The sequence below is a fragment of the Mandrillus leucophaeus genome, unplaced genomic scaffold (assembly GCF_000951045.1).
Source record: "Mandrillus leucophaeus isolate KB7577 unplaced genomic scaffold, Mleu.le_1.0 Scaffold359, whole genome shotgun sequence".
In the NCBI taxonomy this organism is placed as follows: domain Eukaryota; kingdom Metazoa; phylum Chordata; class Mammalia; order Primates; family Cercopithecidae; genus Mandrillus; species Mandrillus leucophaeus.
In genome coordinates this window covers 3,272,841-3,288,711 of record NW_012103798.1, presented here as the reverse complement: position 1 = coordinate 3,288,711, position 15,871 = coordinate 3,272,841, and the positions used below count along the sequence as shown (strand labels likewise).

General features: G+C 39.3%; 1 protein-coding gene across 1 annotated transcript in view; it reads left to right on the top strand.

The window, feature by feature from the left end:
• The window catches only part of TMEM260 (transmembrane protein 260), a 148,665-nt gene extending 133,260 nt beyond the window's left edge, over nt 1–15,405 (top strand). The window contains exons 14-17 of the mRNA XM_011989605.1: nt 4,686–4,862; nt 7,158–7,211; nt 8,664–8,754; nt 13,125–15,405. Of these exons, the coding sequence (XP_011844995.1) occupies nt 4,686–4,862; nt 7,158–7,211; nt 8,664–8,754; nt 13,125–13,379 (577 nt within the window). The 3' untranslated portion in view covers nt 13,380–15,405. The remainder of the gene's footprint in view (nt 1–4,685; nt 4,863–7,157; nt 7,212–8,663; nt 8,755–13,124) is intronic.
• The last annotated feature ends 466 nt before the right edge of the window (nt 15,406–15,871 follow it).

Here is a 15,871-nt window from a genome sequence, read left to right as displayed (position 1 = left end):
TTTGGATATCAAATTGTCCTCATACTCTTTGCTACAAAGATTATCCTTTCTTCATTGCATTATGTTTGCACTTTTCTCTGTCTATACCAAAGGAAAAAAATCTTCTGGGGTTTTTTATTGGTTTTAACTTAATTCATGTTTTTGTGGTTTATCTTTTTCATCCTTTTGTTTCTAACCAACCTATATCATATTTAAAATGGGTGTTTTATAGACAGTATATATTTGAGTCTTGTTTTACTATCTCAGATATCTCTATCTTTAATTGCTGTGTTTAGACCATTTGCTTTTAATATAAATATTGATATGCTTACATGTATGTCTACTATTTTATTGTATTTTTTTAGATTAATTGACTTTTTGTATTTTTTTTTTTTTTCTTTTGAGACGAAGTCTCACTCTGTCACCCAGGCAGGGGTACAGTGGCACAATCTTGGCTCACTGCAACCTCTGCCTCCCAGGTTCTAGCGATTCTCCTGCCTCAGCCTCTTAAGTAGCTGGGATTACAGGCATGTGCCACCAGGCCCAGCTAATTTTTGTATTTTTGGTAGAGACAGAGGTTTCACCATTTTGGCCAGGCTGGTCTCAAACTCCTGACCTCAAGTGATCCACCTGCCTTGGCCTCCCAAAGTGCTAGGATTACAGGCATGAGCCACTGTGCCTGGCTGACTTTTTGTATTTCTTTTTAAAATGTGTATTGAGATTTTTTACTGTATCGCTTGGTAAAGTTTTTGTTGTTTAGTTTTTTTTGAAGTTGGTTGCTGTTGAGATTGCAGCATCCACACTTAACTTTTCATGGTCTACATAGGAGTAATAATTTACCACTTCAAGCAGAATGTGGAAACCTTACTGCCATATAAGTCTTTTACTTTTTGTGTTATATGTTATGTCAGATAGGGTCATTTTTATTTCAGTAGTCATACAGATATTAAAGAACTTAAGAGAAAAAAATAGTCTACAATATTTATTCAGATACTTACCAGACCTGTTGTTCTTTCTTCAATCCTGATATTCCACATTTTCCTCTTGTATGATTTCCCTTCATTCTGAGGATATTCCTTAAGCATTTCTTTTAAACCAAGATTATTAACAGTGAATTCTCTTAGTTTTCCTTTATCTAAAAATGTCTTTATTTCACCTTCTTTTTTGAAGAATATTTGTGGAAATAGAATTCTGGGTTGATAATACTATTTTCTTCAGCATTTTAAAAATAATACTTTAGGCTGGGTACAATGGCTCATGCCTGTAATTCCAGCACTTTGGGAGGCTGAGGCAGGAGGATTGCTTGAGCCCAAGAGTTCAAGACCAACTGTTACTACATAGGGAAACCCTGTTGCTACAAAAAAAAAAAAAAAATTAGCTGGCCGTGGTGGTGCACACCTGTGATCCCAACTACTTGGGCAGCCGAGGTGGGAAGATTGTTTGAATCCAAGAGTTTGAGGCTGCAGTGAGCTATGATTGTGCCACTGTACTCCAGCCTAGGCAACAGAACAAAACCCTATCTCAAAAAAAAAAAAAAAAAAAAAAAAAGAAAAAAAAGTAAGTTACATTTCTTTGGCCTATGTAGTAGCTTCTAAGTAGAAATCTATGGTAATTCAAATAATTGTTCCCCTAGGTGAAATGTATTGTTTTTCTCTGGCCATTTTCAAGACTTTTTATTTGTCTTTAGTTTTCAGTAGTTTGATTATAATATATTTTAGCATGGATTTCTTTGAGTTAACTTGTTTGGAGTTCACCAAGTTTCTTCAACCTGTAAGATTGTATCTTTCAAAACATTTGGGAACTTTCCATATATTAGGTCTTTAAATAATTTTTCCTGTTTCACAGTCTTTCTTTTCTCCTTCTGAGACTCCGATGAAATGAATTTAGACCTTTTGGTACTGTCCCACAGATGCCTGAACTCTGTACTTTTTTTCAGTGTTTTTCTTTTTTTGTTTAAATTGTATCTTTCTCTCTCTCTCTCTCTCTCTCCCCCCAGATTCCCTGACATACTGTCTCGCCAAACTTATATTAAGCTATTTGGTTCCTTTTTATATATTTTACTTTTTTATTGAGCTTCTCCATCTTTCCTTTTGTTTCTAGAGTATTTGCCCTTCTTTGCATGGTTATAATCGTTGTTTTAAAGTCTTTGACTGACAATTCTAGCATTTGTGTCATCTTAGAATTGACATCTATTGATTGTCTTTTCCTTTATCAGTTGAGGTTTTTCTGGTTCTTCATATGCTGAGTAATTTTGAATTGTAAAAAAAAATTTGTGTATTTGGGTCTTATTTAAATCCCAAGGAGAATGATGACTTTTTGGTTTGTTTGTTTAGCAAGCCCTTGGCCAGGTTAATCTCAGCTTTCAAATTCTGGTCTGCCTTCTGTGAACTGTGGTTCCAATACCAGTTCTGTTTCCAAAGCATTTGCAGTGCTATTTGGATCAATCCCATGGGTCTGCTACTGTTACTGGTGGCGAGTGTCTGAGTTACTGGCAGCAAACCCATAGAGGTCTGCAGCAACTTCAATTCTTGCCTCCTCAGAAGAAATAATTCAACTGAGGGGCATAAGACAGAAGGAGAGATCAGGGCAAGTTTTAGAGCAGGAGTAAAATTTATTAAAAGCTCTAAAGCAGAAGTGAAAGGAAGGAAACTACACTTGGAAGAAGGCCAAGCAGGCGACTTGAAAGACAAGTTGCCCCATTTGACCTTTGACTCAGGGTTACTATGTTGGCATACTTCTAAGGTCTTGCGTCCCTTCTGCCCTGATTCTTCCCTGGGGTTGAACTGCCTGGTTGTGCAGTAGCCTGCTAGCACTTGGGAGGTAAGAATGTGCACTGTGGACCAGGCACAGGACTCACGCCCACAATCCCAGCACTTTGGGAAGCTGAGGCCAGTGGATCACCTGAGGTCAGGAGTTCAAGACCAGCCTGGCCAACATGGAAAAACCCTGGCTTTACTAAAAATACAAAAATTAGCCAGGCATGGTGGTGCATGCCTGTAATCCCAGCTACCCTGGATGATTGCTTGAGCCTGGGAGGTGGAAGCTGCAGTGAGCCAAGATCGTGCCACTGCACTCCATCCTGGGCTACAAAGCAAGACTCTGTCTCAAAAAAAAAAAAAAAAAAAAAAAGAGAGAGAGATAGAGAGAGAGACTGTGCAGTGTGTTTACTGGAGTTGTATGCATGCTCACTTGCGTTCTTCCCTCACTGGTGGAATGGCCCTAGAAGATCATATACCCATTAAACTCTGCTATTTTGCCTCTTAGTGCACATGCTTGAGCCCACTTGTTCAGTTCCTGAGATCTTTTCAGGAAGTTGCTGATCACCAGTTTCAGGTGTTTCTATCTATTGGGAAACTGCCTTTTCCTGGTGCTGGCTGTGACCAGTTACTATTTTAGAGAAACAGTGTGACAACTGTCTGACCATCACCTGATGGTTTTCTGAAATTCCTGGTGGGGTTGGGGTGGGACGGAGCGGAGCCCTCTCCTGCCCTGCTCATCCTGACTAGCTACCTATGGTAACACTACTGGGTACCCAGTCTGGAACCTGGGTGGTGGTCTGCCCTGTGGTTAATTTTACAAACTCTGTTTAGGGTCAGACCTGTGCATGCTCAGCTCAGAGATAAGCAAGGAGCTTATATACAACTTTATGGGATTACTCTCTTCATCTCTCTCCTTTCTGTGGTCACCCCATTACTTTCCAACTTGCTGGGGCCTTCCTTTTTGGTTCTCTGGCCAGAAAGCTGGGGCTTTAATTTCTTTCTTCTGCTATGCCCTTCCCGTGACTGTGTCTGCATCTGGAGCCAGGCTGAAGGACAGAGAGAGACAAAAAGCAATGGAGATTTGCCCCACACTCTTGGAACCACAATGCCTCTGCTTAGAGAGAAGTTTTGGGTGCCTGCCAACCCACCGCTACTCTCACTACTCTCACCGCCTCCACTAATGCCACAGTGTTGCCTGGCACCTGGGAAAGGAGAGAAGGAAAAAGACCTGGGGGATTTCCTCCACTGTCTCCAAACCTTAGTCCCCTTTTCTACTTCTTGGGCTACAAAAAAATGTAGGGACTTTTCTTGGAGCTTTTTTGGTCCTTATTTGAAACATACTTCCGAGTTTTGAGCTTCCTTTTTTCCCCCATGGTGGGAGAAAAATGGTAAACTTATCACTAATGTGGTAGAACGTCTAATTCTGGTCTTTTTTCTCAATCTTCTTTCTACCATTTACTTTTCAGAGTCCTCAGATAGCTGCTCCACATATTCTGTGTCCAGGAATTAAAGTTGTGTACAGTGGGAGAGACAAGGTAGACTATAGTTATTCCTTCTTCTCCAGAACTAGAACTTTATTATTATTTTTTTAAATAAATAGAGATGGGGATCTCACTGTGTTGCCCAGGCTGGTCTCAAACCCCTGGCCTCACCTCAGCCCCAAAGTGTTGGGATTACAAGTGTGAACCACCACGTCCAGCCTCTATTATGTTTTGACACTTAATTATATCAGATATCTCATTAATCTTAAACAGCTCTGAAAGATAGTTGTTGTACCTGTTTCACAAATGAGAAGACTAGACCCAGATAGTTCAGTAATTTTTCCAAAATCATATAGGTAATAAGTATTGGGAAAAAAATCTAAAAATGATCTTTCATGAATTATATTTACTTAACATTTAGAACTTTAAATTTTAAGTACATCATGTATTTTTCTGTTTCCAACAGAAAAGAAACATTTGTTTGCATAGGAATTCATGAAGGCGACCCAACCTGGAAAAAGAACTACTCACTTTGGCCATGGGGGTCTTGTGACAAATTAGTTCCTTTGGAGATTGTATTCAACCCTGAGGAATGGATTAAACTTACAAAAAATATCTACAACTGGACTGAAGTATATGGAAGGTATGAACAGCAGTTGCATTTTGATGCATATAAACATAGCAGTTTTGAGTACCCAAAAAAACTACTACATTTTGAGATGCCTTTTAATTTTTTTGTTTTACTTTTTATTAATTGTTAATATTGTTACTTGCTACCCACAAAATACCATAATACAACAGAAAGAGAACGTGTCTTTCTCGTTCTCCTATTTACAAAACAGTGGGGAGAGCGGAGGGAAGAGGGTGCTGGTTGTGTGGATACCATGATGGGGGATAGATGATGGCACCTTCTACTTCCAAGTCTTTGAATGCTACATCGTCCACCATCCTATAGCTCATTGCCCTAAAAGCGGAAGAGGTTCATTAACTGCAGTTGAACTTTAAAAGGCATTCTGTTGCTTATGATAGTTTCCATTTGCGCAAACTTGTCACTTTTTTTTTCTTTAGGAATGGCAGATAACTTCTCTGTGAGGGAAGACTCAGCTTTAAGTAACTTTGTTTTCAGAGTTTCTTGGCATCAACCTGGTTATGTTTTAGAGGCATTACTAGCCTTCCTTTAAGCATTTCTACATAGAGTTTACTCTTTCCTATACAGAAAATGAGTCACTATCTAGGCTGCTCTACCTATGGAGTAGCGATTCTTTTACTTGCTTTCACACATACACAGAGTCACTAAAGAAATATGCCTCCAATACTTACTTTTGAAATTATGAATTATTTAAAGATTATATAACCTATTGCTTATAGGTTAAGAGCAACAGACAAGATTATATTTTAAAATACTGTAAAGGTTTTTTGAAAAGTCAGTATGCACAAATACAGACCACATTGTTGTATAACAGCCAGAGATGGATGATCAAAGCACTCTACGGCCATCATAAGAAAAAGAACAGCTGAACAACTAGTACCGGTACATAACATTGCTCACTATCCCCATTCTATCAAATATATACATAGTAAGAAAACTTTTAATTAAGAGAAAGAAAAATCAAATGGCTTGGCCATTATTCTTTGAGCAGCATCAAAGCTCCAGCAGTGATTTCCCAAGCCAGGAGTCCCTTCTCTTCAGGCTGATCCCCTTGTCTCACAGCTCTTTGGCTCTTACCTCTGTCCATAGAGTGACCTACACTTCACCTCTGCCCTGTTGCCATCTAACATACAGTTCTTATGAACGGCTGGCTCCCCAGATACTTCCAATGTCTTCCCATTGATCTTCTGTTTGCTCTCTTGAGGCATGGGAGCTCATTATGCAGATTAAGAAGATAGAACTAGAACTACCATTTGACCCAGCCATCCCATTACTGGGTATATACCCAAAGGATTCTAAATCATGCTGCTATAAAGACATGCACACGTATGTTTATTGCAGCACTATTCACAATAGCAAAGACTTGGAACCAACCCAAATGTCCATCAGTGATAGACTGGATTAAGAAAATGTGGCACATATACACCATGGAATACTATGCAGCCATAAAAAAGGATAAGTTCATGTCCTTTGTAGGGACATGGATGAAGCTGGAAACCATCATTCTTAGCAAGCTATCATAAGGACAGAAAACCAAACACCACGTTTTCACTCATAGATGGGAATTGAACAATGAGAACACTTGGACACAGGAAGGGGAACATCACACACTGGGTCCTGTGGTGGGGTGATGGGAGGGGGGAGGGATACCATTAGGAGATACACTTAATGTAAATGATAAGTTAATGGGTGCAGCACACCAACATGGCACATGTATACATATGTAGCAAACCTGCACATTGTGCACATGTACCCTAGAACTTAAAGTATAATTTTTAAAAATTTTAAAAAAGATATTTACCAAAACCCAAACTTCCTTATAATTCAACTTTTTTAGGAGAACAAGTTTATTAATTTGATCACTATCAGTATTTCAAGATTCATCTTATTTTGTTGGCCTTGTCAGATGATAAAACAGTCATGATGTATCCTTTGCAAAGATGTGGATGATGGCTGGGCATAGTGGCTCACGCCTGTAATCCCAGTACTTTGGGAGGCCAAAGCAGGTGATCACTTAAGGTCAGGAGTTCGAAACGAGCCTAGCCAACATGGTGAAACTCCATTTCTACTAAAAATACAAAAATTAGCTGGATGTGGTGGCGGGTGCCTGTAATCCCAGCTACTTGGGAGGCCAGGGCTGGAGAATCACTTGAACCCAGGAGGTGGAGGTTGCAGTGAGCCGAGATCGCACCATTGCATTCCAGCCTGGGCAACAAGAGCAAAATTCTTTCTCAAAAAAAAAAAAAATGTGGATGACAGAAAAATATTACTGTTTTCTTGTAACTACAGGTTTGATCCATCTTCTTGGGAATCTGTGGCCAATGAAGAAATGTGGCAAGCGAGGTGACTAATCTACATTTTTGTATGTGCAGTCTATTTTTAATATGACAGGGAAGTAGCCTATGGCAGTTTTAATTTCAAGAGTAGGGGTGAGTAGTGATAATGAAAATAACATTTATGAGCAATTATGTTTTTGAGGCACTGTGCTAATCATACGTGAATATTTCAGTTCATCCCCACAATAACTTCTGAGGTTATTGTTTTATAAAAGAACAAACTGGATGTGGAAAGGCTACTTGTCCAAGGGCACACTGCTGCTACTGATGGAGTCCAAAGTTCACATCTGTCTGCCTCTGGAACACTCATCTCTCCTATACTTTCTTGCCTTAATTAAAATGAGTGTAATTGATTGAGTAGAAATTAATCATTACAACCTTGCCTCCATTTGTAATGTGCCTGTTAATTAAGCACTTATTTAATACTTACTGGAGGCCAGGCACCGTGCTAGGCATTGAAGCTACACATATGAATACGACACACTTCCTACCCTCATGAAGTGCATAGTCTAATGAGCAGACAGACATGTTAAAGGAGATTAGAATATTAATCTGATGGAGCCTATACTTTCCTGTAGTTCAGAGAAGAGAGAGGTCATCCTGTCCTATATGGAACATTTCATAGTGATGCAACTTCTTTTGGTTCCTGTCATTGTTTTTTTTTTTTTTTTAAATCATAATAACACTAACAAACTTTGGCCTAAGTACTAATGTAAAAGTCCTAAGTAATGCAGACGGAGTATCTTGTACATAGGGAGTGCTTCCTTCAGCAAAAATGTATTGATGTCCAGTCTGAGCTAGGGACTGTACACGGAGAACAGTTATGATACAAAGAGCTTACATAAGTTCGAAGAGGTTTTTAAATAGTGGTCAAGAAATACAGCTGCAAAATAATGATTGTAAATATAGATCAAGGATATACCGTATGTTTGCACAATTTACTGTGATTGAATGTGGGAAAGCTGGGAAGAAATCACATAAAAGAAGAAAGCAGGTCATTATTTACACAGGTATTGATTTAATTGGTGTTCTGAATACAACCTGGATGAGTTCATGGGGTCTAAGGGTCTAGTCACCTTGGAAGAACTGGGCACACATGGCATGAGCTTCATGATGGGTACCTTAAGGGATGTGTTGGCTAACTCAGCAGGTTTCCCTTTTCCTGGCTTCTCTTGCATAACAATAATGTACATTTGGAGGATGAACAGTGTATAATAGTGATGACGAGTGTAGGCTTTTTTCCTAAAAGATTTAGTCATTAGTTTGAATGCAGCATCTTGGCGGGTTGGTGGAGGGATTGTTGTTGGTTCAGAGCAAATGTCCATGAATATGAGAGAACTGAAAATAATACAATAAAGAATTTTGTACATCCCTTATCGGTGGAGAAGCCTGGAAGATTTAGCCCTGAATGTGCAATTGACTGTATGATTTTAATGAAGGTTCCTATCCCCACCCCCAGGATGAAAACACCATTCTTCATCTTTAACCTGGCAGAAACTGCTTACATGCCTTCAAAAGTGAAAGCTCACCTCTACGCTCATGCATATGACGTATGTTATACTTTTATATATAGATATAGATATATTTGGTGGGAAGGTGATGGTGATTGTTCAGGATGGATAGAGGGTATATCACATTAGAATTTTTGTTCTTTTATTTCCCTCTTAATTTGGGCGTTATAAAGCAGCACATATGAACAAATCCTCAATTGTATCACAGTATCCAAAGTAAATGGCTCTGGTAAGCAGAATAATACCTCCCACCCAAAAAAAGATGTCTATGTCCTAATCTCCACAACCTATGAATATGTTACCTATGTAACAAAGCAGGGGTGGGGGGATTAAGTTAGGGGTCTTGAGACAGGGGTTATCCCAGATTATCCAGGCGGGCCCAACATAATCATAAAGGTCCTCATGAAAGGGAAGCAGGCAGGTCAGAGTCAGAGTAGTAGACCTGATGCAGACGCAGAGGGCAGAGAGAGAGACTTGAAGATTCTACATGCTGACTTTGCAGATGGAGGAAGGGGCCAGGAGTAAAAGAGTTCAGGCCACCTCTGGAGGAAGTAGGAAAGGGTAAGGAAACAGATTCTCCTCTAGAGCCTCCTGAAGGAGCGCAGTCATGCTGGTTTTATGACTTCTCACCTCCAGAAGTGCGAGGTGATAATTGTATGTTGTTTTAAGCCACTATGTTTGTGGTAATTTGTTATAGTGGCAATAGGAAACTAATATAACAGCTTAATATAAAACAAGTTCTAGCTGGTTACTCTCTCTGCAAAAGTCATGACCCTGGCTCCACTTGAAATGATAGGGCCGTGGCTTGTTGAGATTTCATGAGAAGAGAGAGAGTCATGGAGGGTGGCTCTGTCTTCTAACTGGCCCCAGGAAGCCAAATGAACCTTCGGAAGACACAGCCACACTGAAGATCTTGCACACATTGGTCCTCTCTGATGGGAAGTGGGAGCAGATACAGGAGGCTTGCTGTGGCACTATTGTAACCAAGTCTCTGCTTTGCTGTGACTTATGGCACTGGGCACTTCAGACACTTGCAGAGTCTGCTCTATAGGAAACTAATATCCTGACAAGGGCCAATGAAAATAGAGGGTAGGACCTGTATATATGAGCAGCTGAGATATTTCTGCCATCTCTAGACTGCTGTGGTTCTACTCAGCCAGGACAAGTGTTTGGTGCTAAGACAAAATAGCATGGTGTCCAATCAGTATGACTACTTTTACTCCTCAATTGTGATCTCTGGTTCCTTGTTTATTCACTTATATTCACTCACAAGGCATTTCTTGGGCACCCACTCCATAGCAAATAGTGTGCTGCAGACAGTTAAGTCTTATCCCTGCTATCAAAAAGGTGGCAGGCTAGAGAGAGAGACAGAAGATCAAGTCCTCAGTCACAGTTCAGACTTGAGAGTGCTGTGAGAGGCATGCAGAGGTGCTACGGAAACCCAGAGCACTGGACCGGAGCAAGCTGGGGAGTAGGCTGGTGAGGGAGGAAGGAAGGGAAGGCTTCCAGAGGGGATGTCATTGGAGTGTCATCTTGAAAGATCAGAAGGAGCTAACCAGACAGATGGTAGGGCAAGGAGGCGAGAGAGGGAGGGGAGAGCAGTCCATAAGGAGCGAGCCATGGGGGCAAAGGCGGAACCCTCTGAGGCACCCCACTTGAGGACAGCAAGATACCCGATTATAGAAGGCAGCATGCTGGAGTTCTGTCTGGCAGTAGGGAGGCCCAGCTTCTAGGCCCACTCTGCCGTTAATTGTCAACTGTGAGTCAATGAACCTTTCCAGGCCTCTATTTTTTTTTTTTTCTAAAAAAGAAAAGGGGCTTTAAACTTGAAAAGATCGTCTTTCATATCCTGTTCATATAATAATCCTGTTTATCTCTAATACCTTGTAATTCTTTGAAAAACAAGTAATATTTAGTTGGGAGAAAGCTGAGACTTACTGATATTTTATATTCTCGTCAGTGACCGCTTCCATGGTGCGTTGTTAGGCTACTACTAAAGCTCGCTTGTGGATTTGTTGTCCCTTTGGGTCAGCAAGCTCTATTTTTTTTCAGTGAATACAGATTATTGGTATCTCCTTTGCATAGTCTCCAGATGTGTGACAATGTTTACAAGACAGATGAGGCCAATTACTTCATGGTAATTACTTAATTACCACCCCTAGTGCTAGTTTTTCAAGAATGTTCTTGTTAGGTGTAAAGAATATATTTTTGTTGCTGTTTACATTATCCTACTCAATAACTCATACAGAATATTAAGTTCAGGTGACTTAATAATTTAGGCATGGTGGGGGAGCAGGGCAGGGAGTAGCCAATTTATTCCTATAGGAATAAATTGCATCATTTGAAGGTGTCCTGCTGCCTGAAGACTAGTAGGTGGGTCATGAATGAGCCTCCATTCTCTGGAGCAGTTGGGGAAATGCTCCTGGAAGTATTGGCATCTATTTTGGACTTCAGCACCTTAGGGTGGGTTGGTGGGGTGGGGATGGTTAATGGGTACAAAAATATAGTTAGACAGAATGAATACAATCTAGTATTTGATAGCACAACAGGGTAACTACAGCCAACAACATTATGATACATTTAAATATAACTAGAAGAGTATAATTGGATTGTAACACAAAGAAGGGATAAATGCTTGAGGTGATGGATACCCCATTTACTCTGATGTGATTATTATGCATGGCAGGCCTGTATCAAAATATCTCATGTACCTTATAAATATATATACCAACTGTGTACCTGCAAAAATTAAAAATAAAAAAGTAGCAAACATGAATCTAACAGGTTTATATTTCTATAGAAATATGTATTATACTTAATTTACAAAATAAAATTGGTATGTGTAAAGCAACAACAACAACAACAAAAACTTAGTAGGATTTTGAAAACGACAGCTCCTGAATGCCTACTTTGTGTAGGGCAGCATGCTACAGCCTTTATATCCGTGTCTTATCAGAGGAGGCCTCAGGAAGAGAAACCACTGGACAAAAAATGATGAGGAAAAGGGTAAAGCAACTTTGGATATTTTACCAAGAGGATAAAAGGGTAGGAGGCTCACAGTAATCTTGATGTATATGAAAGCGCATGGTGATTCTTTCCCATTTTTTCTTTCTTTTCTATTTATTTATTTTTTATAACTAGAGATGGGGGTCTTGCTTTGTGGGCCAGGCTGGTCTCCCACTCCTGGTCTCCAGCAATCCTCTGGCCTCGGCCTCCCAAAGTGCAGGGATTGCAGGCATGGGCCACCATGCCCAGCCTCTTCCCTATTGTATAAAATCAAGGGAACTAAGGGGAAATTTGCTTTAAAAGGCAGCTGGATGACTGAGGGTTATTGACTATTGAAACAATATATCAAACATGGATTATGGAATTTTTCGTGAGGGTGGTATTTTAAAATAGGTATGCATTTGTCTGCCCTGGAGTAGGAATTGGAAAAATAGGTAATATGATTGGGTTTCTTTTAACTAAACGATGTCATGTCTAATTCAAAAAGCACTTGTCCCTTGGAGAAAGCACTATTGCTTTCCTGTGGTCTCAGAAAGTCTACTGGTTAAACGCCTGTGAATACAGCTCTAACTTGACAATCTCCAAGAAAGCTGTGAGATTCCCAAATAAGCAACTGTAATATTCCATTTTGCAGATTTATGTGTTTTATTTGTTAAATTTTTGATGTGTTTCCTCTAGAAAACTCAATATCAAAAAATCTAACTCTATACAATTAATACTCTCTCTGATGTTGAAAAGCGAAATTCTAAATTCCTATGGGCAAAGTTTTAACTATCAAAATTGTAAATTACAGGATACTGTGAAGCTTTTCAGTATCTCACTTTTTAAGGATATCTCTTAAATTCTGTCACACTCAGCCTCTGTGATGATGAATTTGTCTGGATTGTTTTATCGTTGCTATTGTTATTAGTGTTATTTTTAATGTAGAGAGAAATTTCTGTCAAAAATGTGGGACAAAAATTTAAATTCCTTCAAGTTCTTTTTCCAGGCAGTCTTCTAAAGAAAGCTGTTTCTTTTTCCTCCAACAGCTAAATTTAGAGTTTCAACTCTTCTGCCTGTTGAGTAAATAGCTTTCCATGAATTAAAACTAAATCCCTTCCCCAGAACATCTTTCTGGAGGAAGAGTATTTTGTCCTAACACAGTGTGTCTCAGGTTTCCCCTGCAACATCCGAAAACCTCAGAAGCAGTTTTAGATGCAGCATATTTGCCTCCTGCTACTGTAATAATTACAGTAACATTCTTGCATTTTCTGCATGGCCTAGCAATGATTAGATTTTTACTGGAGACTGCTCGAATTTTTTGTTTCTTGTTATTAACTCCTCTGTGGTTTTTTTGTTTGTTTGTTTTTGAAAAAAAAGTCAAAGAATAACAATGGAATACCAACATTTCTGCTGTTTTCTAGCTTTATAAGGAGATTGTCTATTTGCAAAAGGAGCACCCAGTGAATTGGCACAAGAACTATGCCATTGCCTGTGAGCGGATGCTGCGTCTTCAGGCAAGAGATGCAGACCCTGAAGTGCTGTTATCTGAAACCATCAGACATTTCCATCTGTACTCTCAGAAAGCACGGAATGATCCACAGCAAGCTGATATTTTAGGTGCTCTAAAGCACCTAAGAAAAGAACTGCAAAGTCTGAGAAACAGGAAAAATGTCTGACATAGCAAAATATGAAAAACCTGCTCATCATTCAGCTTCCAAAATTCTGAAGTCCGGAAGTCTTTTCTTCAAGAAAAGAAGCTGCATAAAAAATTTCAAACTAAGTCATCTCGCAGATATAAGTAACATGGTCCAGCAGTACTGTTTAATGGGGTGTTCAGTGACTAAGATCTACTATTTATGCAAAATTCTGTTTATCCCATGTTACCAAATTACCATTTCAGTGAGAAGCTTTATGAAAAGTCTTCTGACTTCCAGTCTTTTACCAGATGACTGCGCTGGATTAGATTCTAGAAGAGAATGAACCATTTTCATATAACTAAATATTGACCATGAACTGTTTAAGGGCCATGCTTATTGGAATCAGTTTTAAAGTTAAATTCTTTTGATATTAATACCAGACCAAAGACATTTTCTGTTTCCTGAACAAAAAGAATGAATCATGTTAGGCTTTAGGTGAGAGTACATTTTTTACAAAGTAGCTATAGTTGTTACATAGTCTTACACTTCAAGCTAAGCACCAAGTGGGTGATATTTTGAAAAAAGTTTGTGTTTTACTGTCTTAGATCGTTCTCGGAAATCACTGGAAAAAAAAAAAAAAAAGCTAATTTGATGTTTGCTTATTTCAGTTGCAGAAACTGGTGAGGAAAAAGGATTTTGCATTTTCTTAATTAATTTTATATTTATGTTTTATTTCTATTTGGACTCAGAGATCTAGGCCCAATAATTAGTAGGCTCTTGCTGCCAAAATGCAAAGGAGAAAAAAAGGCAGGGATTGGGGGGGATGGGGGAAGTGGCTCAATAAATTTATTTCTGTTACAAGCATCTTTTATACATATTACTAAAGAGAACATAGTAAGAAATGCAAATAATAGTTCTTTATTTTATTATGACAGTTAATTAATAGCAACCTGTTTTAATGAATAAAGTCACTCAGAGTCCTTCAGCACTTCCTAAGTAGAGGCCAGAATCTGTAGGGCTTCTTTTCCCCCCAATTGTATAGCTCCTAGACTCCAAGCACTATATAGGCCCCTGTATAGAAATGCTCACTAATGAAGAGGGAGGGCTAGAAGCTTGTCTGCATTCAAAGATCACTGGTGAGTCATTCAGCAAGAAAAGGCCCCTTACCAGGAATAGTCACAGTTCCGTGGCATTGTACTAGCAAAAGGGTCTGATCAAAGGTCTCCTGTGGAGCTTGCATGGTTCCCTTTCATACTACGACCATAATTAAAACCACTAATTCTCTTTTAAAATGCTGCAGGATGCCATGTAGGCATCTGTCTGGAGTGTCCTTTGTGATGTCATAAGCTGTTAAGGACCAGTGCCGAGGGCTTTTGAGTGAAATGCCAGTCATGAAGGTGCTTCAAGACAAGGGTGCCTCTAAAAGCTTGACAGGGCCTTGACTGCACAATTCGAGCTGAATTTGCCCCTTGTCAGCTGCCAGTAAATAAATCTCAAAGGGGGAAAAGCTGAAGTTTCATTACCTGATCCATGGGGCTTTGTTGGTTTTGGCATCACACAGGGGAAGCTCTTGCCCCTCCATTCTCTGGATTTGAAGATGTCCATTGGAGCCTGCAGTGCCTGGACAGGGTTCAGAGCGGAACCTTTTGAAGAGTGTCAATAGTTGTAACAGTTCAGCTGTTAGGAAGACAAATAAATGGAGGAGCTCATTAATCCGCTTTTGGCTCTCAGTGCCTTTTGCCCTTTTATCACAGCCTTATTAGGCTCCTACTCATCTTGAACCAGAAAAAAATGAATTGAAGTTGTTGAGTACTAATTGGCAAAGACTTTTAATCATGGGCCAAGAACTTTCACTGACTTGAAAGTAACTTCTCCACAGGGAAGGACCAAAAACCTGGTTTACCTTAAAACAAAAACCTGTTGGAGTTCAGTGTGGTGTAAAAATGTAAGGAAGCGTTGATAAATTGTCTAAGTTTATCCATTCGAAAGAAGTTGTGTAAGATTATGATATTCTCTTTTCTTTTAAAAAAGAAAGTACAATAAAATTCAAACATTTCTTAGGAAAGCATTGTCTTTATTGGTTCGGAAAAGAGATTGCACACATGTGTGATGGTCGTGTTTGTTTCTGAACATCTATACACAGGTATGTGAATATCCATCTGTGCATCTGCATACACATGTGGTGTTTGAGGAACCTCATTGAAAGTGATATTTCCTATTAGTCGCCTTAAGAATGGCAAATGAAGACCTCTTTTTGAGAATCCCTGCTTTTAAATATTTTTAAAATATGTGTCTGTACTACGGAGATATGTGTATGGCTGAATGTGCTTTATGTATAGATTATTGTCAAACGGTACATAGATTATTTTGTGTGTGTGCAACAACGGCTTTGGGCCACTCTGTCTTTGAGAAACCAATGATATAATAGCCCAGAGTAGATAGGATCATAATAAGTTTCTAAAAACCACTAGTAAATGAAAAACTAGTAAACTGAGCTGAGATTTAGGGATGTTGGGCTTCATTCCCAGATC